General features: G+C 37.0%; 1 protein-coding gene across 2 annotated transcripts in view; it reads right to left on the minus strand.

Annotated features, from left to right (window-relative positions):
• Positions 1-17100, minus strand: part of LOC140229106 (uncharacterized) — a 31855-nt gene extending 14755 nt beyond the window's left edge. For both annotated transcript variants that reach the window (XM_072309372.1, XM_072309373.1), the window contains exons 1-10: positions 16849-17100; positions 9382-9572; positions 8717-8824; positions 6882-7069; positions 5741-5850; positions 4794-5056; positions 3457-3618; positions 2676-2716; positions 1480-1580; positions 717-969 (exon numbers count right to left, since the gene is read on the minus strand). In XM_072309372.1, coding sequence (XP_072165473.1) covers positions 717-969; positions 1480-1580; positions 2676-2716; positions 3457-3618; positions 4794-5056; positions 5741-5850; positions 6882-7069; positions 8717-8824; positions 9382-9572; positions 16849-16977 — 1546 coding nt within the window. In that variant the 5' untranslated portion in view covers positions 16978-17100. The remainder of the gene's footprint in view (positions 1-716; positions 970-1479; positions 1581-2675; positions 2717-3456; positions 3619-4793; positions 5057-5740; positions 5851-6881; positions 7070-8716; positions 8825-9381; positions 9573-16848) is intronic.
• Positions 17101-24881: the final 7781 nt, after the last annotated feature.

Raw genomic sequence — 24881 nt, forward strand, 5'->3', positions numbered from 1 at the left:
GAAATAATTGACCGTTTCAAAATTGTTTTTCAGTTCAGTACAGGTCATTTATCATTTATTTTCATTCCCATTTTTCTTCCAATAAAACATAACACAGAATAAATCAGGAATTATATCATAAGCATATACATTAGAATTTGTTTTGTTGTGATTGGTCAGCCGATCCTGTTCATGCTGTTAGCACATGATCTTGCCCGGGCGGTAAGATATAATCTTGGTCCGTTTGGACATGTAATTGGAATTGTCAAAAGCTGATCTTGAATATTTACGCAGCAATAATTAGATGAAGGATAGATTTCCCCAGCGCATTTGATTCAGTTAAAACTAAGGAGTAGACGTGACGATGTTATGTATTATTTCTATAGAGCATCAAAGTGGGTATCATCTGCCCGTTGGCAAAGAAAATAGTAGGGAAATATGCGCAGAGACTTGAATCAGAGGCTGCTCTCAAAAACAACATTTTCTATTCCTTTACGAAGTATAGTAATTTGTGTAATGAAAATCGTATACAAGACTTGCTTCAGATGAACACTGCGTATCTACACGGAAAAGGTATACAAAGGCATCTCCCTGTTGCAAATCAATTTCTGTGACTGTGTGTCTGCGCATTTTGCATAGATAGATGATGGAAAGGATTCCTTTAGAAGATGAGATAGAAAATTACCTTAATTTACATTTTAAAAAAAATAAGAAATAAAAAATATTATTTTTGCTACCTGTACGGAAATTCCAGGACCTGGCCTTAGACCAGGGTGCGCAACTGCCGAAACCCCGGGCCAAACCATTAGGCAGGTCAAGCGTGTAGTCCACACCGGATGTCAACAGTCCTTCGGGGATGCTGAACAAAATGGCGTCTCTGTAGAAGATAACGCCATCGCCCGGTGTGCTTTCCACCTTGACACTGGTCACTTCAGAGCCGTCTGCTGTGCGCAAGATCCTGATATGACAGTCTCTATTCGGTCGGCTGATCTATTTTGCGATGAAGGGAAGGGGTGTAATAATCCTATAAGGTAGGCAGTGGTGTTGGAAATAAACACAAGCAATGGAATTCGACCCCCCCCCCCAAAAAAAAAAAAAAAAAAAATCCCCTACTACCGATTAAGGGCCGAGGATATCATTAACTTCGAGGAAGGTCTACTACACAATCATTATAATTTTCGTAACTGAAAAAATTGTAAAATAATGAAATAAAATTGAATTTTATTAAATGAATTAAATGAATTTGATTGCTGTCAATTTTTTGTTGCCATGTACAGCAACATTCGCACGTCACTCTACTGATTATCATAATTATTATGGTGTTGGTGTGCAGCAGATTTCCTGTGCTGTACCAGTGGAGCACCAGACATAGATGAACATTATGTGACACTTATATGAATATAATTATAAAGAGTTACCTTTTTAACAAAACACTGTATCATGTATTATGGGGGATGAGCAGGATGAGAAACTGCCGTGCAGGGTTGCGTGTATACTCACATCCGAGTCAAATACGATCTCAAACGCGGTATTTTCCGTCATAATCTCCCTGCCGGCCGCGGGATTAGAGAGGAAGTCATCGGGAATTGGAGCACGCTCCTCTACAACGTTTACAAGAACAGATTGATGTAAAGGTTGACATCACTTCGCTATTAGCCATCAATACAGCAACGACTGCAAAGGATGTGTATGAGTGTCCTACTTTGGCGAAAGAAAGCAGATGATGTTCGTGATTCCGAAAGATTCATTAGTACGAAAAGGAAATAAGGTTTGTAATTCCGATGGTTCGCTATTCCAACATAAAACACATGATTTCCCAATACCTAAGGTTCGTCAATCAGAAAATAAAATTGGTTGATTAATTCGAACATTATGCTGGTGGTATTCCGAAGTTTCGGCTGTATGAAAATGAAATATGGGTCGCTTTTTGAAAGGTTCGTTCTTCCGAAAATGAATTAGGATATGTTATTTCGAAGGTTCGTTTATCCGAAAATTGAAAAGGGGGTCATTATTCCGAATGTTCGTTAATCCGAAAACAAAATAAGGTTTGCCATTCCGAATTAAGGTTTGTTAATCCAAAAATGAAGCAGAGTTCGTTAATCCACGGGTTCGTTATTCCGAAAATAAGATAAGGTTCAATATTCCACGAATGAAATGGGGGTCACTTTTTCCCAAAATTTTACCTGTGTATTCTAGTACTAATTTTGCTACTCTCGCTCAAACCATATTCATATTTGGGCTTTGGTTTCCTCTGCACCTCTATGTATGTACTACTCTGAACATCCTACGTATTTCCTAACCGTCACAGTGTTACAAAGAAGAACACCAATCCAGAGATAGGCGAGTGAAGATACTTATCTATGATTATGAATAAGATACTGATAATCACGATCATGTAGAGCTGCGGTGACAGCATCTGTAATCATATGAGAATTATTATTATCACCGTAAGAGAGCCAGATGAAATGATTTGCTTTCTAGTTCTTTTGAAACTGCTGCCCAAAGGTTCAGGCAGTTTTCACAAAGTTCCCGAGCAAAGATTTTAAGCCATGACAAATATTTCAAATGTGTACTCTTATTTTCATTAAATGACTGTATACAAAAGCTATTATCATATTTGCATCATAAAGAGAGTAGTATAAAAAAATTAAACCATTCCTTCCATTTGAATGAACAAAATGTAGATAAATACGTACCACCAACTGATATATCAACGCACACTTGATTTCCCTGAAGCCTGCAAAAGACAAAGGAACCATGTCTGTTTTCATATGCGAAGCATTTCACGCAATAAATGTGAGACTGTATTAAAAACGCACATGACCAAAGAGTATAAACGCAAAATTGATATAAGCGGCCGTACCGCCCTCATACATCATATTATAGGGCACATTCAGTCAGTTGGCTTCGGGTGATTCCGCATGGCAAAGTGATACAAAGGGATAAACAACCATGGACTGAATGAAAACGATGCCAAGCAAGTGCGTTTCAATGCCGACAATGATCATTACAATGATGATAATGTTAACTGCTATGCTGTATTACTACCTTGCGTCCTATATAAATACAATTTACTATTACTACTGATACAACAACAACTACTACTACTACTACTACTACTACTACAACTACCACGACTACTACTACTATTTATACAAACACTCTTCTTATTAATACTACTTCTGTTTTACTTTAAATACCACACAGTGACGAAAGAGACACTACTTCTGGTTGTAGATATTATCATCTTTATCTATAGATATTATCATCTTTATCTATTATACCATTATGGTAAACAGCTTTGCTGAAGGTATAAGACAGGTACTAGGCTATACCTTTACGATTATCACCAGCATAATCTTCTTCGTCATAGGTTTTATCAAAAATGTTAAGCAAAAATGAAATTTCTGCCTAACGGTACAACCTGCCCGTAATAGCATGAAATTGAAGACAAAAAGGCATTCTCATTTTCCGTACCCATTACTGTCCTCTGGTTGAAAGCAAACAAGAGATACCCCTCGCTGATTGGCTGCAGGTGTCCATGTCAGTGTGACGTAGTACTGCAGCGAGTTATGGGGTACCTGACGTAGAGGGCTCTTCTCCATACCGACTATACTTGTCGAGGCGATGTCTCGGATACTAAACAAACAAAAAAGGAAACTTTTATCAACTGCAGCCATCTTCTGACACAAACAGATGAGTGTATATTTGTAATTGGTAAATATGAAACACAACATAATGCTTTCCATTTTTTAACTATGTAGGCCTACACTGCGCGCTACAAGAGTCTATGCAGTAGTGAGGTACCCGCACCTCAGTCAGGGGCTTGAAACTTTGCAGGGTTACCACAACCAAGCAAACTGAGGTGAAAACTAAACAGTTTTTCTTGAAAATCTTACAGTTATGTAAGGAATACGTGTTATCGGTATCATCACGGTCACCTGCACACGTCTTTTACGTGCTTTACGTCTTTGGGAGCGCGGGGTGGCGAGGTGCGGGCCCCTTCCTTAGCGCATATCTATTCCACATCGTTCGCGTTTGACGATAGCTGCAAATTTCCGGTAATCGATCACTGAACTTGAACTTCCATTTGAATCTTAAGCATTTTTCCTTCATTTGAGTGGGATTTCATAGAATTTCAGTGACGTAGTGTGATTTAAAGATGCAAAAATATTAATTATGACGAGGTGCGGATCAATCAAGTATACTCATCACACATAACACAATGCGTACTACACACTACACATAACGCACTACACGCTGCACAGTTCACAATGCACACTCGTACACTACACATTACGTAGGAGGTTCGTAATGTTCCGAAGGTTCGTTAATCCGAAAACGAAATAAGGTTCGTTTTCCCTACACCTAGCATGTTTGTTACCATCTAAAGCGGGTTCGTTAATCTCAACCGATTATCGCGGCGTTAAGGTTCGTTAATTCGAAAATGAAATGAGGTTCATTGTTGCGAAGAATCATTGATCCAAAAATGGAAAAAAAAAAAGTTCGCTATTCCGAAGGTTCGGTTATCCGAAAAGGAAAAAAGATTGGTTAATCCGAAAACGAAAAGAAGGTGTGCAATTACGAACCGTCGGAATTACGAACCTTTATTCCATATCGAATATTAACGAACCTTCGGAATAATCATTTTTCGAGTGAACGAACCTTCGAAATTGCGAACCTCATTTCATTTTTTATCTAACATGTCTAATGAACCTTCGGAATATCGAACTGTCACCACACACTACTCTGCGCAAAAAAACAAACAAAAAAAAAAAAGGTATAGGTGAAGTACATCTACGACAGTTGCTTACGTGGTGACATTGTCGGGTGTTTGCGCGGTGACATTAAAGCTGAACGTCTCGCCAACGGGTAGGATAAAGCACGTGCCCGTGGACGGACCAATGATGCGGGGCTTCGAGCACGTGGGGTCGCCCGTGATTTCCAGCATGAACTGGAAGGGAACCTTACTGTGCACCACTCCGTTTGACGAGTCCTCGATCATGATGGCGATTGCGTACCAGCCAACGGTGGCGCTGTTCGGCATGACAAGGAGGCTGCATTCTCCGTTTCGGTTCTGACAGTCAAACATGAAACGGAATGTTACAAACACTGTGATGGTTTTGGGTATTCGTGTGTGCTTATATATAAATGTAAACGTTTACCTGTGATACTCTTATTTATACTTATTTTTCTGGAAATTTGCCACAGAGTAGGATAGAGCACCGAGATGTTATATGAGATATCAAGAGCAACTGGAGATTGACAGCCCACGCAGCTGACCATTGATTTTTGTCGAGGGCGTATTTTAAAGATATTTTAGTTTCCTTTACAATTCACAAACATCCAAATGTCTTCTTTCACTTAGATTTTCGCTGACTTGTATCTAGCTTGGTGAGTAACCGCTACTATTGAGGTTGCTCCCCTGTAAGTGTTATCACAAAATCAAACTTCAAGAGAATGAAAATATCGTCTTGTTTAGTTCGATCATTCTTAAGCATACTCCTCTACTTTCAAATTTCCAAAGATGGGTGAAGGAAATGAGGGAAGGCTAACAATACTAGTCTCCTTGAACCGGTATCCTCAGAAAGAGGTTATTGATTTCCTATCAAGTTCATGGGAAAATTGGGATGCTGCGGGGAAAAATGTGATGCAGGGGTTTTCTTTCTTATTTCTCCTGTAGTCTATTCAACATGTCCACCAATAACGAAGACTTAGTGAGCATCCAATTCCAAGGAGCTTTTCGTATCTGCGAACTCACGATCAGTCGGAAACGTCGGCTTGGCCACACAGTGCTAGAATCGCAGTTGGATCTGCACTCGTCTTCGTTCACCCATCGACATCGGATGTCATCACCATCCGGGTCATACGCTACAAAGCAAAAGCGTGATCAGGAATCAACTCATTAAAACTTGTGCACCGTTAGGATGTTATTGACCGTATTAGTAAGGTTAAAGGGGAATTTACTCCAAATATTCATTGTAGACCTACATGTGGATTGAGTGAATGTAGCAATATGAGTCAAACATATCAGTGAAAGTTTGAGGAAAATCTGAAAATCCATTCAAAAGTTTTGAATTTTTGAAATGTTGGTGACAAGACCGCTGGATCAGAAGACTACTATACAGATCATGACATCACATATGAACTACGATATAAAGGAAATATAAAAAAAAAGATATCCACAAGATATCATTTCATATGAAAAGTACACATTCTCTGGACTTGTTACTGGCATAATTATGCCAAGGATAATTTCATTACCCCTGTTCTCTGAAAGATGTAAGTTTAGTGCCTTTCATTATGCTACAAAAGTGAAAATATGTTGAATTTTAATAGTGGAAATAAATTATATTCATTTCTGGTCAATTTCCCTTAGTTTGAATCTAGATAGTGTAAGTTTTGATCGGTGAGTCCCAGGGGAACATAATATTTTATGAAGAATCCCAATTTTTTTCTGGTGAGAAAATGTATACTTGATGTAGGCTACACCACTATACATCCCTTTTCACAGAAAAAATCTTCTATTCAAACAGAAACAAATGCAAAAACAAAGAACAGATAAATTAGCTCACTAACAGTGTTTTTATCGTCTTTTATCTGAATGACAGGTACACATACTTGTCAGTATTCATCATAATATCTATCACAAACATTGACGTCCGCATATTTATCTACTTTTTTTATTTTGTCTTTCCAGCGCGGTACACGCTGAGGCCAATGGCTGTTTTTCGCACATCCTTTCAACATAATACCTGCTCCAAAGGGGACGTGATACAATGTATGTTTGTCATCATTAAGATTAGGCACTCAGTACATCAAAATGATATGTTTTCTTTGTTTAAAATATGAAATAAATGATCCCTCGAAATCACTTCAATACTTTGGCAGGGTTACTTTACTTGGAATCCTGAGCACGGCTCTGTTGCAACCCTGCCTGATCCGCTGCACTGGGAGGCCCGTCGTGATAGGCGAGTGGTTAATCTTCCCCGTGTCTTGACGTGTCTCCAAGTTCACCGACATCACAAAGTCCCAGTTCTTGGGTGGGGAATAGTTGACTAGTGTGTGCACCCAGCAGCATGACTGGTAACTTTAAGGGGAATATTGTTAAAGGCATAATTTACCATTTGCAGATGAAACAAAAACCCAGTATTAGTGCTTTAAAATAATTATTAACGGTGAGTTAGGGATAGAAACAACCACTGTAAAAATTTGAATCGGTTAAATATTGTTAAATACACAAAATGTGAACAATAGTTATCGTAAATATGTTTTCAGAATAAACCGTCTACAGTTACGGTTTATTGAGAAAAAAACAGATATCTCCTTGTATCTTATGCTTTATCGCGAAAATTTTATTGATAGAATGTTTTGTGGTACAACATACCTACACATATGCATTAAATGTCATATCTTGACAATTTTTTAAATCACTGTTCCCAAAGGTAGACAGACTGATGAACAAGCAACAGGCTCCCTCTTTCAGTATCATAATCGTCAAATTCTCTTGACATAATACATAAACACGTTGGCCGCGGGACTGAAATGGTTAAACATTTCGGGTGACATTAATCTTTACAGAAACAGTTTAGATGCAGTGAAGAGATGTATAGCACCAACAAATAAATAATAGAATCAAAGTAAAGATATTCGAGCAAGTTCAGAGTGTATGGAAGTGAAGTCAGTTACTGAGTAGGCCTACATGACAGAATAGATAAAAGGAAGAAATTTAACGATTCGCTGAAGAATCGGTTACGATTCGTTATTCCGAAAATTCGTTATTCCGAAGGTCCATAAATCCAAAAATGAAATAAGGTCCAATATTCTGGAGGTTCGTTAATTCGAAGACGAAAAAAGGGTTCGAAATAATTTCTGAAGGTCCGTTAGTATGGACCTTTTTCATTTTCGGTTTTACTAACCTTATTTCATTTTGGATTACTGAACCTTCGGAATGATGAATCCTGATTTAATTTTCGGATTAGGAAATTTTCGGGATAGTGAACCTTCGGAATAATGCCACAAAATAATGTTCGAATTAACTAACCCTATTTCATTTTCCGAGTAACGAGCATGTAGGTGTAGAGAGTTTGAGTGTTTCGAATAACGTGTCTTAATTCAATAAATCGGAGTAACGAACACCAACCGATAAATCAATAGACAGATATGTATAGGAGAAAGCGTATATGTATAGGAGAAAGCGCTGAAACTAGAAAAGAACATATTATTGTATGAAAATTTGCATAAATCTGGCAGACGAGGCTTATAAGCGATGTAACGAGGTATAAAGTGTAAGATTTGAAATCAGACAGTTATACTTGATATTAGATGAACGTTTAAATTTAGTTATATTGACATACTTAATTAATTAGGTAGACAACTTGCATTGTGTGCAAAATTAATGTCACCTTGTTTTAATATCCAGACTTAGGATGTTGAAATTTTTCAGTCTACATGTCATTTGAGGGGTGTGCAGGGTGATAAGATTTTGATAGATAGTAAGGATGCAGTGTCACAACAAATTTTCCTCTTTAATTGTTTAAGCAGTTGATTACACGGCTTGAATTTGGTAACTTAGCGTTTGTGATTCTTAATGCCATCTATTTGACTGCTTAACTAAGACATCGTGATTTTAAAACAATAATGGAAAAAAAAAATTAAATCTGACATAACTCCCCGGATGCGTGGAAATTATGAATTCTATAATTGTTAAAACAATGAACAGCTCTGTCATGCTTACATAAGTTCGTATTCTAGGAGGCCGTTGGGAGGGGCGGACTGGTTGAATTTGTTCTCACCCATGACCCAGCTGCGACTGAGATCGGAAGGGTAGTCGGACGCCTCGTATCTGACAACATCATGAGAGGAAATGGAAGTCGGTGATGTCGGTGATTGCATAAAATGAATGGAAAAGCGTTCATTACTTCACATTGATACAGGCAAAATAAGGAGAGAACAGGAATTTCCAGGTATACTGAAATAAATAATTCACATCGATAAGACTTGTCTTGCCATACTTGAATCATCCACAGAGGACAAGTAAGGGCGACTTCTCGCCACTCTCCGCAGACCAGGCTCTTGGCCGCTAGTCTCCAGGGGACGTCACGGAGACCTAGTTGAGACATCTCCGAGGTCAACTGGAGACTGAAGGAAAAAAAAAAAACCTTCGGGAAAAAAAAAAGCATGTTCGATCATCTCGCGACTCCCCGGAGACCAGGGGAGTCTCCAGAAAACGTATGTCTGGAGGAGACGTCACGGAGACGTATCCGCGACCACTCCGTGACCGGCGAGACTCGAGTTGTCACCAGTTTGCCACCTAGTCCCCAAGCCAATGACATAGGCCTACCCACTTAAACCAAAGAGCTCGTTGATTAAAACTGTCAGAGAACTGTGAGAAGGACTGACCTTGTCGTGCAGTGGTAACTGAGGGGACGAATTCTGTTTCGAACTGTCGCGGGTGCTCCGGGGTAGTCAACCTTGAGACCGCCACTGTCCCCCTCGACTAGGGCGTTGGTCTTGACTCGCTCGTGCGTGCAGTTATGGGAGCCCTCTTCGGTGTCCGCTTGCCAGGCCAGTCGGTAACTCACCTCGATCATCTGCCGACAACATGGGCCGCAAATGGTCACATAAGCCATTTATTTTTCGTGTCTCATAAACCATATTTCAATGTCTTTTCGTCACCATTATTATTTTTTTTTTTACTATGTAGACCCTATTCTGGTTGTTTCAAAAGAAGAGTAAAAAGCCCCTTTAAAACAAGGCCTTTGTTGATCATAATTATTTTGTATGTTATAGTTAAACTCTAAACTGTTTTGTAAGTGGGAACACGGTTTAGACGATCATAGTTCCGCTTTCCTTCTGAAATGGGCAATTTATTCTTGTACTGTAGATAATTAAATGAACTCAAAGTAATGTAATCTTTCTCTAAAGTAAGAAAGGTAGCGAAATTTAAAAGTGTCATACTATATGCTGATTCATTCAACAAAGTCTCCAGCGCTTGATTGGTTAAAAGTCACTGTGATACCCTTTGCCGGATTTAATGGATTTTAGGTGTGCTCGATCTTTAACCACTTTGTAAATCATAGCATAACTGATATTACTAGACTTAATGTTTATCCACCGTTCATTTCTACGTCCACTCCATTGCATTCCTACAGTAGCAGACTACATGCTACATCAAAATTCAAAAATAACGTAAATTATAGCGCCCTTTAACAAACGGAAAATAGCAAAAGTAGTAAGACTTATCTGATTTTTAATTATATTCATGAATCAGTCAAAAAATACTGAGTATAACCTCTTTATCTCTTCTTCCATGCCTTGGGAGGGGACGTTTTAAGAAATAAGATTCATTGTCATTGTCATTGTCATTGTCATTGTCATTGTCATTGTCATTGTCATTGTCATTGTCATTGTCATTGTCATTGTCGGATATAGCTATAAATGGAATACACTTCGATTTCAACGCTCCAACAGACACCAGTATTTCACAAAATACCGCAGGCGAAGACCAGTGTTCATTGTGAAAAATAGTACTTGAGATCTTTCTTGTTTTATAATACGGACTACCGCGTCTTCTTATCGAGAAATGAGGAATAAACAGTCATGTTTCCCCAAAACCATTGCTGAATATTCACGGAATATTTTTGCCTGCTGTTAATGGTGATATACCGAGTTTGCGGCTAAGACGAATATACCATCATTCGTATAGGCTCATTAGTGCATTGGATGGGATAATTCATTTATGAATGTCTGAATTCTTTGTCGCGAATGGAATTGAAAAGAGCATATAGCGCGCATCATGTATTTCAACAACCAAGGGAAAATGACTGATGTTACACAACATTTTTAGTCGTGTAAACTGGACTTTCGTTTATCGGAAATTGGTAGCCAAGGAGGGTCGGTTTCACGACTAATCAAAATCACTTCTTTGCTCGTTGTCAAGACTGGCAGGCATTGATACAGTGGACTCCCGTTATAACGAAGTCCTCGGGACCGGCAGTTTACTTTCGTTACATCGAAATTTCGTTATAACTGAACCAATAAACAATAAAGAACAAAGAGTGGATAATGTTGCGGTCTGAATTTTTACTTCTAGTCTAGTGGGATTTCAGGAAAATATGACTGTTAGAGGCATTTTTTAGTAAAAGTTGGGAACCGGTCTATTTTATATAATTCAAGTACGCTGAATCCAAAAATTCCGGTTCCCAAGCGGAATTTTGAGTCTAAGAGCATCTAATTTGCATAAACAAAATGGCCGCCATTCCATTGCTTCTTAAGGTGTTTTGATGATCTAATTTTCAGTAAAACTCCACAGCAATGCAAAAATAGTAATAATTTCAGAAATCAAGATGCAGAGACAATAGCTAGGTCATCAGTTGTTTATAACATTCACTTACATATGCAAATTAAGATGTGAAATATGCAAATCAGGAGTTGTCGCTGATACAGCAATGCAGTACAGCATATTATGCACATGACAGTACTTGTTCACTTCGGTTTAAAGTCTTTTTAACAAGTTATCGGGCGAACAAAAAGTACATGATGTCGTCAGAGTCTAACCAAAATGAAGTCCTGCAATCAGTCAATTCAAAAGAATTAAATAACACATATGCAAAATTTGCATGAACAAAATGGCCGCCATTCCATTGCTTCTTAAGGTGTTTCGATGATCTAATTTTCATTAAAACTCCACAGCAATGCAAAAATAGTAATAATTTCAGAAATCAAGATGCAGAGACAATAGCTAGGTCATCAGTTGTTTATAACATTCACTTACATATGCAAATTAAGATGTGAAATATGCAAATTAGGATTTGTCGCTGATACAGCAATGCAGTACAGCATATTATGCACATGACAGTACTTGTTCATTTCGGTTTTAAGTCATTTTAACAAGTTATCGGGCGAACAAAAAGTACATGATGTCGTCAGAGTCTAACCAAAATGAAGTCCTGCAATCAGTCAATTCAAAAGAATTGAATAACACATAAGCAAATATCTATATGCAAATTAGTATACAAGAGCATACAGAACTGGCAGGTTTCTAGATACTACAACGCATTGCCGCAATATATGAATCTGAATAATAATCCTGATGATAGTTATCATTGTATCAAGACCGGTTCACGATTCCTAGTGTGATAAAGAGATACAAGGACCAACTTCAAGTATTAATAGATAAAACACGCAATCCATTTGCATAATGAATTATGAAAAAATTATTTCCCATTTTCTCAACATATTTTCCCCCAAACTAAATTTTTCTATCAAAATATGAAAATAGTGAAAAATAGATAAGCTATCGGTCAAACAAAGTGTACACGGTGTCATTAGAGTCCGAGTAAAATCAAGTACTGAAATCAACCAATTCGGGGGAAAAATGAATAACAATATTTGCAATTACGTATGCAATTGGTATGTAAAGGCTAAACTACGGCAGGCTTCGAGATTCTACAATACATTGCCGCCAATGTGAATCATTATAGTTATTATATCAAGACCTAAGTTGATAATTCTTTTGTGATAAATAGATACAAGAATAAACTCTATTAAGAATACCTTAATAATCTAATTTGCATAATAAATTATGCAAATATTTGGCCTTTGCTATGAATATTTTCCCTGAACAAAGTCTCGATATCAAAATGTACCTTGGCGTACTGAAAAACAGCTAAGTTATCGAGCAAACGAGGTGCACATTGTAGTATAGTCAGAGTCCGAGGTAAAATCAAGTACTGGAATCAGTCAATAAAGAAGAACAGACTGAATAACACTTACGGAAATATGTTTGCAATTTGGTATTCAAGAGTCCGTAGACCAGGCATGCAGGTTTCGAAATTCTACAACGCACTGCCGCAATATATGACTATGTTTTATAACAGTTATTACATCAAGACCTGTTCATTATTCTTGGTATGATTAAGAGATGTGCACAACAATTACCTGCAACTACTAAACAATTCACCTCTATTTTCTCATTTGCATAATAAATTATACAAATATATACCAATTTTCCACCAAACCACCAGAACATTGTCTTGTTTTCAAAGTGTATCATGGCGACATGAAAAAAAGGACAAGTAATTGGTCAATCACATCACTATACATTGCTCCATAGATTAGTGCAAAGTCGCTTAATCTTTCCCTGTACTTTGCCGTTTTCATTGGATAAATTGGTATAATGATTATTTTCAATCTGCAGCTGAATGTAAAATCAAGTGGCAAGTTTTAAAAATCTCGTCTGCGAACATAATTTATGTCTTTCCTTATCTATCTCTTGGAATCTGGAATCTCGGAAACAGAAACAAAGGATGACTTTGTAAGTTTTCAGTCATTAACCCCTTGATATTTTGGCTGTCCAACAAACATAATCTGAGTCGAAAGGTCTATTTCTCAATCAAGCTGAATTAATCTACATTCATGCAAGGTTTGCATCATCACATTATTGCTAACATGCACAAACATCGTTAGGCCTGATTTGTAACATTTGCAAACGTTCTGAATTGCTTTCGCATGCACATGAGACCATCTCAAGGCACCTTTGCAGGATTGGAGCTATAGATACATCAGTACAGGCTGTAGGCCAGATTAAAACGTTCCCACCCATTGTCTTCTAGCACATTGAGCAGGTTTTTCTTCTTCTTTTTTTTATACAGGAGTATTGTTTTCAGGTTACTTTTGTCTGTAAAAATTAATGGGCGGAACATATTTTGTGCCAAACGAGCTTGCGTGATGCATCTTGTGAAACGAATATAAGTCTATTCTTAATATAAAGACGACTGATAACAACCATGTTCTTGAAATCCTTTAGTTTTCTTCTTGTTCAAGCAGCATCCTTGATGATAGTGAGTTCTTGATCACTTGCTTTACTAAGACTGCTACTGTCAGTGTCAGTCTGACAGAAAAAGCACAACTACAGTATCTACGGGATGTAAGAAGGCCTTTTTAAGGTAGCTATCGGATCGATGTTATCTATCAAAGGAACAAAAGTAACTTCATGTTCGCAAGGTGGTGGAAACCCAGGTCCTCCATAAAAAGATCCATATCCTTTCTCTTCTTGGGCAGAAATTCAAGTGACAACATGGATATTCATAAAGCATATAATGAGAGGCAAAACGGCGAACATTTACCTCTTTTCTCCGATGTGTAAGAAAAAAATGCCTAAATAGAAAATAGAATTTCATCCTATAGACGAATGTTTGCGATATATAAATAAATAAATAAATGTATATATGTATATGTATATATATATATATATATATATATATATATATATATAATCACTAAAACTGAAAATTACTTGCATGACACTCGTGGTATTCCCGCATGTGTTATGAAACATGATAATTTTAATAAATGCCATGTGTCATGATTACCGTACGGTGCTGTGGTTCGCTGGGAAATAGAATTTTCGCGCTGATGCTACAGATATGCGTATTGGAACAATATGTTGCATATGAACTGAAAAAGTTGAGTCATGATACGCGGAGAGAAAGTTTTCATCAATTTGTTTTGCGATTATCGATGTACTAGAAAATATTTTCCATGGAAATAACAATTTCATGGCAATATTGCAGCCATTTTGTATGTATTATGCAAATTAGGTGTTAAAGCTTATTCACTTGAATTTTATCCAAGAACCGGGCTTTTTTGCCCTAGCGCAATCAGTTTTGGTTAAGAATCGGGTTCCTAACTTGAATTAAAAAAAATAAAATCCACAAGGACCATTTTAGCTAAGCTATTCAATGAACTGCATGCACATAAAACTCATGAAGGCTACATTATGATTCGAATACCAATTACAATATTTGCATTTATCGTCATACCACTGAGAAGGAATTTTGGTTTTTATTTAACCCTCAAAACCTTAAAATCTATATATTTAGTGCTTAACTTCCCTCTCAAGAAAAAAAAAAATAAAAGTTACTCTTTCAGTGTTAGTATATGAAGAGTTTATTTGCACAAACCGAAAAGTCCATATTTGCCAAATGGAGATATTTGCGATTAAAGGTCAAGAAAAATAAAGAGAATAAAAAGAAAATTTTTGCTTCTTTTGACCATAACTTCAAAAATATGCCTTTATATGTAATGACCAATATATCATTTAAAAGGTATTATTTTGTACTTTATGACAGAGATCGTACTTCAAAATCTTAAAAAAATGGACTTATCGGTTTATTCAAACAAACCCTTCATATATTTATCTGTATATTTCAGTAGGCCTACTAATTTGCATAATTATGAATAAAAAATAGACTATTTACCACCTGACACACGTTTATCCCTCAAATTGCTAATTCCATTCTATTAACAAAGATTTCAAATCACATTTTCCAGCTCGTTGCAAAGAATGTATTAGAAATGCGTATCTGAAACTGACAATGTCTGTGGCTTGGCAGCCATTTTGTTTATGCAAATTAGATGGTAAAGATCGGTGAATTTCGCTTGGGAACATGATTTTCCTAACCTTCAAAACCTTAAAGTCTACATATTTAGTGTTTAACTTGCCTCTCAAGAAAAAAAAGTAAAAATTATTTTTCCAGTGTTAATATATAAATACATATCTGCATATTTCAGTACTAATTTGCATAATTATGAATGAAATATACTATTTACCATCTGAAATATGTTTACCCTCAAATTGATTATTTCATTTTATGCACAAAGATTTCAAATCACTCTTGACCAGCTCGTTGCAAAGAATTTATTAGAAATGCGTGTCTGAAACTGACAATGTCTGTGGCTTGGCAGCCACTTTGTTTATGCAAATTAGATGGTCAAGATCGGTGAATTTCGCTTGGAAACAGGATTTTCCTAACCCTTAAAACCTTAAAGTCTACATATTTAATGATTAACTTGCCTCTCAAGAAAAAAAAGTAAAAATTACTCTTCCAGTGTCTATATATTTATATCTAAAGATATCTATGTGCATATTTCAGTACTAATTTGCATAATTATTGATAAAATATACTATTTACCACATGAGAAACGTTTACCCTCGAATTGATCATTCTGTTCTATGCACAAAGATTTCAAATCACTTTTTACCAGCTCGTTTGCAAAGAATTTCTACAAAATGCGTGTCTGAAACTGACGATTTCTGTGGCTTGGCAGCCATTTTGTTTATGCAAATTAGATGGTCAAGATCGGTGAATTTCGCTTGGGAACCGGATTTTTCGGATTCAGCATACTCAAATTAGGTAAAATAGACCGGTTCCCAACTTTTACTAAAAAATGCCTCTAACACCTTTTTAGAGAGCTCTTTTTCAGAAATCCCACTAGACTATTCGGTGTAACCGCAATTTCGTTAAAACCGTGTTCATTATAACGGGAGTGCACTGTACAAGGTGAAGTTGGGATGTTTATGAAGCTGGGTTTCTTAGTGATGTCAGGCAACATTTCATTCCCTGTTTCCTGACAACAAAAATGAGCAAGTTATCAAACATCTGGGTGAATGAAAATCCACAGTTATGTATCGAGAGTTAAGTATTTCTACAACTGAGATTCAAATAAGTCTGACCCCTCTTCTCACATTAACGGGCTATCGAAATATGAGTCGAATATTATTAGCTAACAGGTAATAAGAATTAAACATTGACACGTTCCAGGAATGCATAAGATTTAAAAAAAAAAGATACTCTACCGATTACAATAATTCAACTGTTTATCTATGTAATCATTACACATTATTTGAATATATATATATATATATATATATATATATATATATATAACTTGAAAAGTAATTGGTATAACACAGTGCATAACACAGTGCGGTGGAAAAACAAAGTGAAAATATAAGGAAAATTCATTAAACATGCATGGTTAGTGACAACGGGAAGCTGAATTTTGGTTTGATTAGAATCTCACCCCCAAGGACGGATCCCCAATCGGCTTCCAGGACATGGATCCACCGCGGAAATGCGACCCATGGCAAATGTCAAAGACCAATACGAACGTCATTATGAAGACGAGAGTACGGATGATGACGGTCATCATGATCTTGAACGGAGATTGTCTTTCAGCCTTGAAACTTTTTCTGTTCGTCGAAGCCCAAACCCATCCGATGGTCCTGTTCGAAGTTGCGCTCAAGTATTACCCTCTGTAGTGACTATACTTTCTCTACACTCTCACAAAAAAAAATAATAATAATAAAAATAAAAATGAACTCCAAGAGTTAGCGATGCACCAGAGTGATGGATTTCAGTATCTTGTCTCCAGCTTTAAGTGATAGCTCTCTCTCTCTCTAGGGCATGAACTCCTGCAATTTATCGGAGACACGAACTACTAGTTTAGTAATCCGAAAAGAATCCGCATCAACTTTGGGCGACACATTCTTCGGCAGAGGTTTTATATGGGGGTTTGAGATGGGAACATGACACCGGTCTGTCGCGCATGCTGAGCGCAAAAATGGTGTCGTTCGCTAGGAAAACAAGAGGCGCTCAAACAAACAAAATATAAGCGAGAGAATATTTCGGAGAAAATGCGATCACATCGATTGGCAGGTGATCTGATTTACTTTTTTCCTCTCTCCCTCTCTCCTTCCCTCGTTTCCTCTCTCTCTGTCAAAGTTATTTAATCAATTCATTTTGGGACCAAACAAACTAGGACAATGCAGTTCTTGTTTATATCACGGAAAAGGGGGAAAACAATCACGAAAGAAAAATAGTGCAAAATATTTTAAACAAATAGAATAAACCAAAATATGAATGATCAGATCAGGTTAGTAACCTGTGCTTAATGGCAGTTCAATCTGTCCATTGAACAGACCAACCAAACCCACTGGCTTATACAATGTCGAATTCCTGCACAATTCGCAGAGGGAACACTGTATGGAAGCCACCATGAGGGAACAACCATCGCTCGAATGAGAGGTTGTTGTTGTTGTTGTTGTTGTTGTTGTTGTTGTTGTTGTTGCTGCTGCTGCTGCTGCTGCTGCTGCTGCTGCTGCTGCTGCTGCTGCTGCTGCTGCTGTTGTTGTATAATACCATGGGTGTATATTCATACAACACCATTCTCCGATTCCAATACGCCTGTGTCCCTGCACTCTCGACAATTTTACAGGTTCTACGCGTAGTTTTTAGAGTTAAGCACGAATTAGTTGTTAGGGGTCAGTCCATTAGGTTTGATTACTGCCAGCTCTTTTGCATCAGTAACTTAATTATTAATGTAGACTTCTTAATATAATAGACCCTAAGTGTGGAATGAAAACAGGCGCGTCAATGAAAGACAGCGCGGTAGACCATTGCAGTAAACACGTTATTTGCGATATTTAAAAAGAAAAAAAAATGTATGCCGTGTCGTGTGACGTTTTCCTTGAACACGAGATTTAAGCAAGACATTCAATTCACATTTGCCTATACACTGTTCTTGTTTTGCTTTGTTTTTTTTTTTGACGTATGATAATATCCTTGCCATCTCTCTATTTTTTTTTTTCCATTCACTGATGTGTCTGTATTTCCAACCTGCATATCAATAGTTAAACAATAATAAACAACAAACAGCAGTTCGACTTGGCAAGTTGCTTGGGAAACGCGATCAAACTATGATATAGATGTATAGTGTCCGGTGTCAGAGGTCATAGGTCACTTTCACGAGCTTGAAACTAGTCACCGTCGATTTCAAAATAAGATAACATGGCATCGCTTTCACCGGTCGTCACTCCTTGAACTTCGTTTTCCTTACATTCCTGATTTCGCATGCCGAGTTCAGTTAAAGGCGTCATTCTTGTTTTTCTATCTCCCGTCCTCCCGGATGAAACGTACACGATCGAGATACATGTGACGTCAAAAGATATTGTGACGTCGCATGACGACAGAAAGTTATATGTGGACGTCATAACATTGCATGAGGTAAATACGAAGACAGACTATTATGCGAGGAGATCATTACATGAAAAGATTACTGTCATAAGGAAGAGTGGAGACAGGACAAAAAGAAAATCTAAGAGGAAAACGAATGGGAGGAGGAGAAAGCATTTAACACCACGGGTGTTAAATCTAACACCGATCAAGTGTCAATAGAGGACCACACCCACAGGTGTAGAAAGTACGTTGTGATGGTGTTGTAAAGTGTTCACCTGGTACTTCACGGTGTTTAATTTGTCACTGCAGCTGGTGATATTTTTGACACTGCGCTGGTGTTCATTCAACAATGACACCGCATGGTGTTGATTTGATATTGCTAGTGTTAATGTCAATGGTATAACACCCGTCCAGTTTCAATAGGAGACCACACCAACTGGTGTTACTGTGGTTTTCAAAAATCAAGTACTTTATCGGAAAGTTCTTGATCGTCTTGTTGAAGTTCGAAATCAACTAAAAGTGCAGTAACTAATTTAAAAAAACACACACAATTTTATATTTTGAAATGACACCCGGAGGTGTTAATCTAACACTATAAATGAGCACCGAAAATTTAACACTAGCTCGGTGTTTCATATCCAACACCAGCTCGGTGTTTCATATTTAACACCGGACTTTTTGCAGTGTAGAAATAGCAGTGCCGGCAGAAGCAGTAGTAGCAGTAGGAGGTAGCATAAACATATAGCAGCAGTAGTTGGTAGTAGAAGCAATTCAGCAGAAGTTGTAATACAGGTTGCATCGGTAGAATAGGTCTCAGAAATATATGAAATACTTGTTATATTGGATCAGAAAGTACGTGGCAATTACAACATTCACCGAGTTGAGAAATTGAATTGCTGGTGACACCATGTCGAGGAATTGCGCATAAACTGCAGTTCATGCACTGCAGTTAGTTATACGGGCGGGGGTTCCAGGAATTTGGAAATATTTTTACATTGAAACTACGCCGCAACATTTATTTGTACAAAAATCCATCTTCATCGGGACATCAAAATGGAAGACGGAGTTGGTTTTATCGTGATAATCAGGTATACCATTTCAGAATAGATACATCTGTCAAATCCGGCTATAAACATAAATATTATTAAGATGTATAACCCGAGAGGGACGTCAATCCAGCATGGGGCCAACCAGCGGGATATGCCCGACGTTATCGTGAGCTTCATCAGTAAACGAACTTTCTCAGGTGGCCGTTGAACCCTTGGTCTCCAATTGCGACGATAGCAATATATAGGCAAACGTTTTATGAGCGACAGAATTTTAAGTCTCCTATATTTTGCGCACCTGCATATACCGAAATGTTTATTGGATACGAGCGGAATTTGCTTACTTTGAAATGGATACAAAAACTGGTCATTTCAAAGGTGACCACGGCACGCAACATCTAACTCAGTTTTATTTTGAGCGCGTGACATTCGAAATGATACAAATTGCACCCCGGCAGTGAACTTACCCGTTGGATTAGAAAATACAAATTTGTCGTGCTGTCCTAAAAAAAAAGGACACACAAACACGACAAAAAGACAACATAGCAGAGCATTTGACTCATGGCGTGAATAAGCGAATTTTAACGGATCGGGAAATAAAAGAACAAGGCCAACCCCCCCCCCCCCCCCGATTTTTGCATTTCTACGTACAATCCAACAAAGTCGTGAAAAAAAACAACACACACACACACACGCACACACACACAAAGGTAGCATTTCAGAGAATTTGACTCATGGCGTGAATAAGTGAATTTTAACGGAAATAAAAGAAAAGGGCCAATCCCCCCCCCCTTGCGTTTCTACGTACAATCCAACAAAGTCGTGAGGAAAAAACAAAACACACACACACACACACACACACACACACACACACAAAGGCAACATTTGACTTATGGCAAGAATAGTGAAGGTTAACAGAAACAAAAGCAAGACAACAAAACAACGAACCCCGAACTTCCCGTTTCTATGCACAATCCAACAACAAAGTTGTGAAAAAGGACATACAAAAAGGCTACATAATTATCAGAGCTTTTGATTCATGGCAAGAATAAATGGAGGTTAACAGAGAACAGGACAAAAAAAAAACCGAACTTCCGCTTTTATGTAAAATCCAACAAAGTCACCACTAATGGCAAGAATAAGTGAAGGTTAACAGAAATAAAAACAAGACAAAAACATATGTAAAATCCAACAAAGTCACCACTAATGGCAAGAATAAGTGAAGGTTAACAGAAATAAAAACAAGACAAAAACATACGAACTTCCCGTTTCTATGTGCAATTCAACAGCAAAATCACCGAGACTCAAACCAATAAGTTCTGAAGCTCATTCTACCTTTATTTCTCTTCTCGACCTCTGCTCAAAGTCACTTTGTCACGAATTCAGCTCCATGGCCAGGCAGGCCAGCTACAGACCAATCACTATCCTACTTTGTACATATAGTCAAATGAAAGACATTCACTTTGCATTGCCGTACAAGTACCGAATTTGAATACAGCGTGTAAGATCTATTGTAAAAGCATTATTTATCATCACCATTGCGTACGGTTGTACGTAGTTAAAAGAAATGCATACGGTTATAGTACATGTATTCATTTGATAATACACTCATATAGAGAAAGGGGGATACAAATGTACCATTTCTTCAAAGTTTCACTTTTTTACCCTTGAAAAGTGTTCTCATGTAAGACAGACAAGAATGCTCACTTTTCCGTGTGTAATTTTGTATGTATCCATTCATTTATAACTGCGCGAGGGTAACTGCGATCATACGTACAAAGTAATAAAAAATAAACAAACTGAATATATTCAACGAACTACCACCGTGTTTAAATCGCAACTACACGTATGGGACGGTAGCCATTATTTCACATTAATATAAAAAAAGATTCCCCACAGTAGGCGATGGTTTACACTGCCTATATGCCATTCATGTACATGGTACATTCGTATTCCTTTTTTCTCAGTTTTTTTTTTTTTCAATCTTGTGTAGTCTCACCAATAATTCGTAAGAGTACTGAAATCGGGAAACAAAGACAGATTAAACTGTGGACAGGACTATTAATCAAACAGAAAAAAAAAAAAACACCAAGATTATCGTCCTAAATGTAGCTTTATGTTCCACTGAAACCAGAATTGTTTAGGAGGATTCCAAGTACTCTAACTGTCTGCGGGGATCTTGACTAGCGCTACTGTTAAACAACAATAGCCATTGTACACCAAGTGCTGGTAGTTTCTAGCACAACCACATGATTCGAAATATGCTACATTTGACTTTTTTGACGATAAAGTCGACACAGACATGCTAAAATATGAAACTGCAAACTGCAAAGTGTGCATAAATGTTTCATCTCTTTATCCAGATATTTCACGTTACAAACACATAAGGAATGAAACCGAAGGAATTTGAGGTTTGTTTGTTTGCTCGTTTGTTTGTTTGAAATTGTGAACGTCAGATGTGCGTAATAAATTAATGTTTCAACAAATTCGGCCGGAGGTGAAGAGGTAATATGTGCAAATTTATTTTGCATGGGCAAAGTAGAAGCAATGTACATGTAGCACTGCACATCTGCCATTACTGTGATTTCCAGCAAATATGTTTGTTCGATATTTCTAAAATTGAATTTGGTTCTAGCCATGATGCATTGATCTGCAGGCTTTATTTTTACTAACAGATGTAGGCTGTTTTTGTTTTGTTTTGTTTTGTTTTGTTTTGTTTTCGGAATGTGAGACAGAGTATGGTACCTGAAATAATGATAAACCATAAAAGAACTTGCAGATGAAGTTGTGTTTTGCTTTTTTATAACTCACAACTTCCTCCGCAGTTCCTTGGTAAAATCCATTACGAACTATTATGTATACATCTGCGCAAGAGAACGTACCTCCACTAAATATATACTTATATACACATATTCTTCTTAGTACAGAAGTGAGGTATATATACAATACATTAAACAATAATAAAGACTGTCTTTACAACAGTTACAACTATGATTCTAACATCATGACGAAAAGGAAAGACATTTGTATCTTTAACCAGACATGTGACATCTATTGTAACGCCTGAAATAAATCAGTGCTTGCTGACAGATAAGCAATAAAACTGGTACTTTCAAAAGTGAGGAAAAAACAAACATAAAGGTAAACATTACTCCTGTATGTACACAATACTAGCTTAGCAGGTCAGATTTATATCTATTAAAAACATTAAAGGGATGGTACAGTATTGGTGGAGATGAGAATTGGGCTTTTTACTTTTTGCGAGATAACCAGAAAACACTTATTATATAGTACAGAGCATACCATTTTAAGAGGAATTCAAACTTCATTTGATGAAAATCGGGTTTGGAATGACTGAAACATCCAAAAACAAAGTAAAACAAAGCTATCATAATAAAGTGTGGGTCCCACACTTTATTAGAATCGCTCTTTTTTGGATATCTCAGCCATTTCAAAACCAGTTTTCATCAAATAAATGTTAAATTCCTCATAGAATTACATGCTCTTTCATATTTCATAAGAGGTTTCTCATTATCTCATCAAAAAATGTTAGAAACCTGAAATTAGGTCTCAACCAAAACTATACGATCCCTTTAACTTCAAGGTATGATTTAGAGATCTCATCATTTCGCTACAACCTCAGATTGCCTAATGAGCTAAAACAAGGATCTAAAATGTATGACCTGGTTACACATAGGCACTTTCTATACGTACGACAGATCAAGATTTTTGCATTTTTATATCAAGATGATCAAACACAGCCTGTCTACGTGTACAGCTATATTTCACCCAAAGAGACTCAACTGTACAATTCCTTACCCAAAGTAACAAAACATGAACTATAACTTAATTCAGTGACCTAGACACATACAATTATCAAATACAAAGAAATATACCAGCCTATCTATTATAATATACACATGTATCAAACACAAAATGAAAGTGTTTTTAAGACATGAATTACAAAGTTGTACATTTACATTGTCTAAAATAGCTAGAAAATACTTGCACAAATTACACTTACCTAGCCTACTTACTTATGAGCTGTACACTTAGAAAAAACCTACTAAAAGATGTTTTACAGTCGGATAAAAAGGATATTTTGAATACACAATCATTACGTAATGATACATCAGAGTTATTCATTACTACAGCCATAAAAATCTAATAACGGAGCATACATCAAAAAATCTTGACAATCTCCACTGCGCGTCAATATAAACATAGATACACAAAGTACTAAAACAGCTGTTTGACATGATTGTCGCACAAAACATAAATTCATCTAAAAGGGAATAGGAGACAAAGTGAAATTTTGTGCTGAATCAATTTTCCATATTTCTTTAGATGATCGCGTTATTACATCACATAAGCAGGACCTTCTAGAGATCATTTGCCTCCATTGCCTTCTCATCTGATTATTTACAATTGTAAACCCGTGATAGGAATCTGACATTTTCTTGAAAATTGCATCAGAATGAAGAACATATGAATACATACGAAAGATCAAGGTGTATGAGATAGATCATCCATAGTTACAGAAATTGCAAATACCAGTATATGCACAACAATAAATACAACAAAGTAAAGTCATATCTACCTCTCTCTCTCTCTCTCTATTTCTCTATTTCTCTCTCTCTCTGCCCCTCATATTCTTTTTCCCCTTTCCACTTCTCTTAATTACTTGGACATAATATACAACTTCAAAAGTTATAAACAAAGACAAATGAATTGCTCTGCTGTTCAATATACATTAGAAATGCTGCACGGTCTGCAATTTTTGAAGAGAGGAATGCTGACATTCATACTATCAGAACATAAACAGAAAATTTAATAATAATGGAATGAGGGAATGCTTTAAAAAAAAAAAAAAAAAAAACTTAGACGGCCAAGGAATGTGACATGAATATTGGAGGGAAAACAAAACACAACGCAATCCTCACTTTCCAAGGAAATCCAATTACTATCGGAGACGTAGCGTGAACGAGCCTGTCAAACATTACACTTTCACTTAAAGAAGACAAACAGAAATCTCCCGATACATGACACTACG

Source organism: Diadema setosum, chromosome 5 (genome assembly GCF_964275005.1).
Source record: "Diadema setosum chromosome 5, eeDiaSeto1, whole genome shotgun sequence".
Classification (NCBI taxonomy): Eukaryota; Metazoa; Echinodermata; class Echinoidea; order Diadematoida; family Diadematidae; genus Diadema; species Diadema setosum.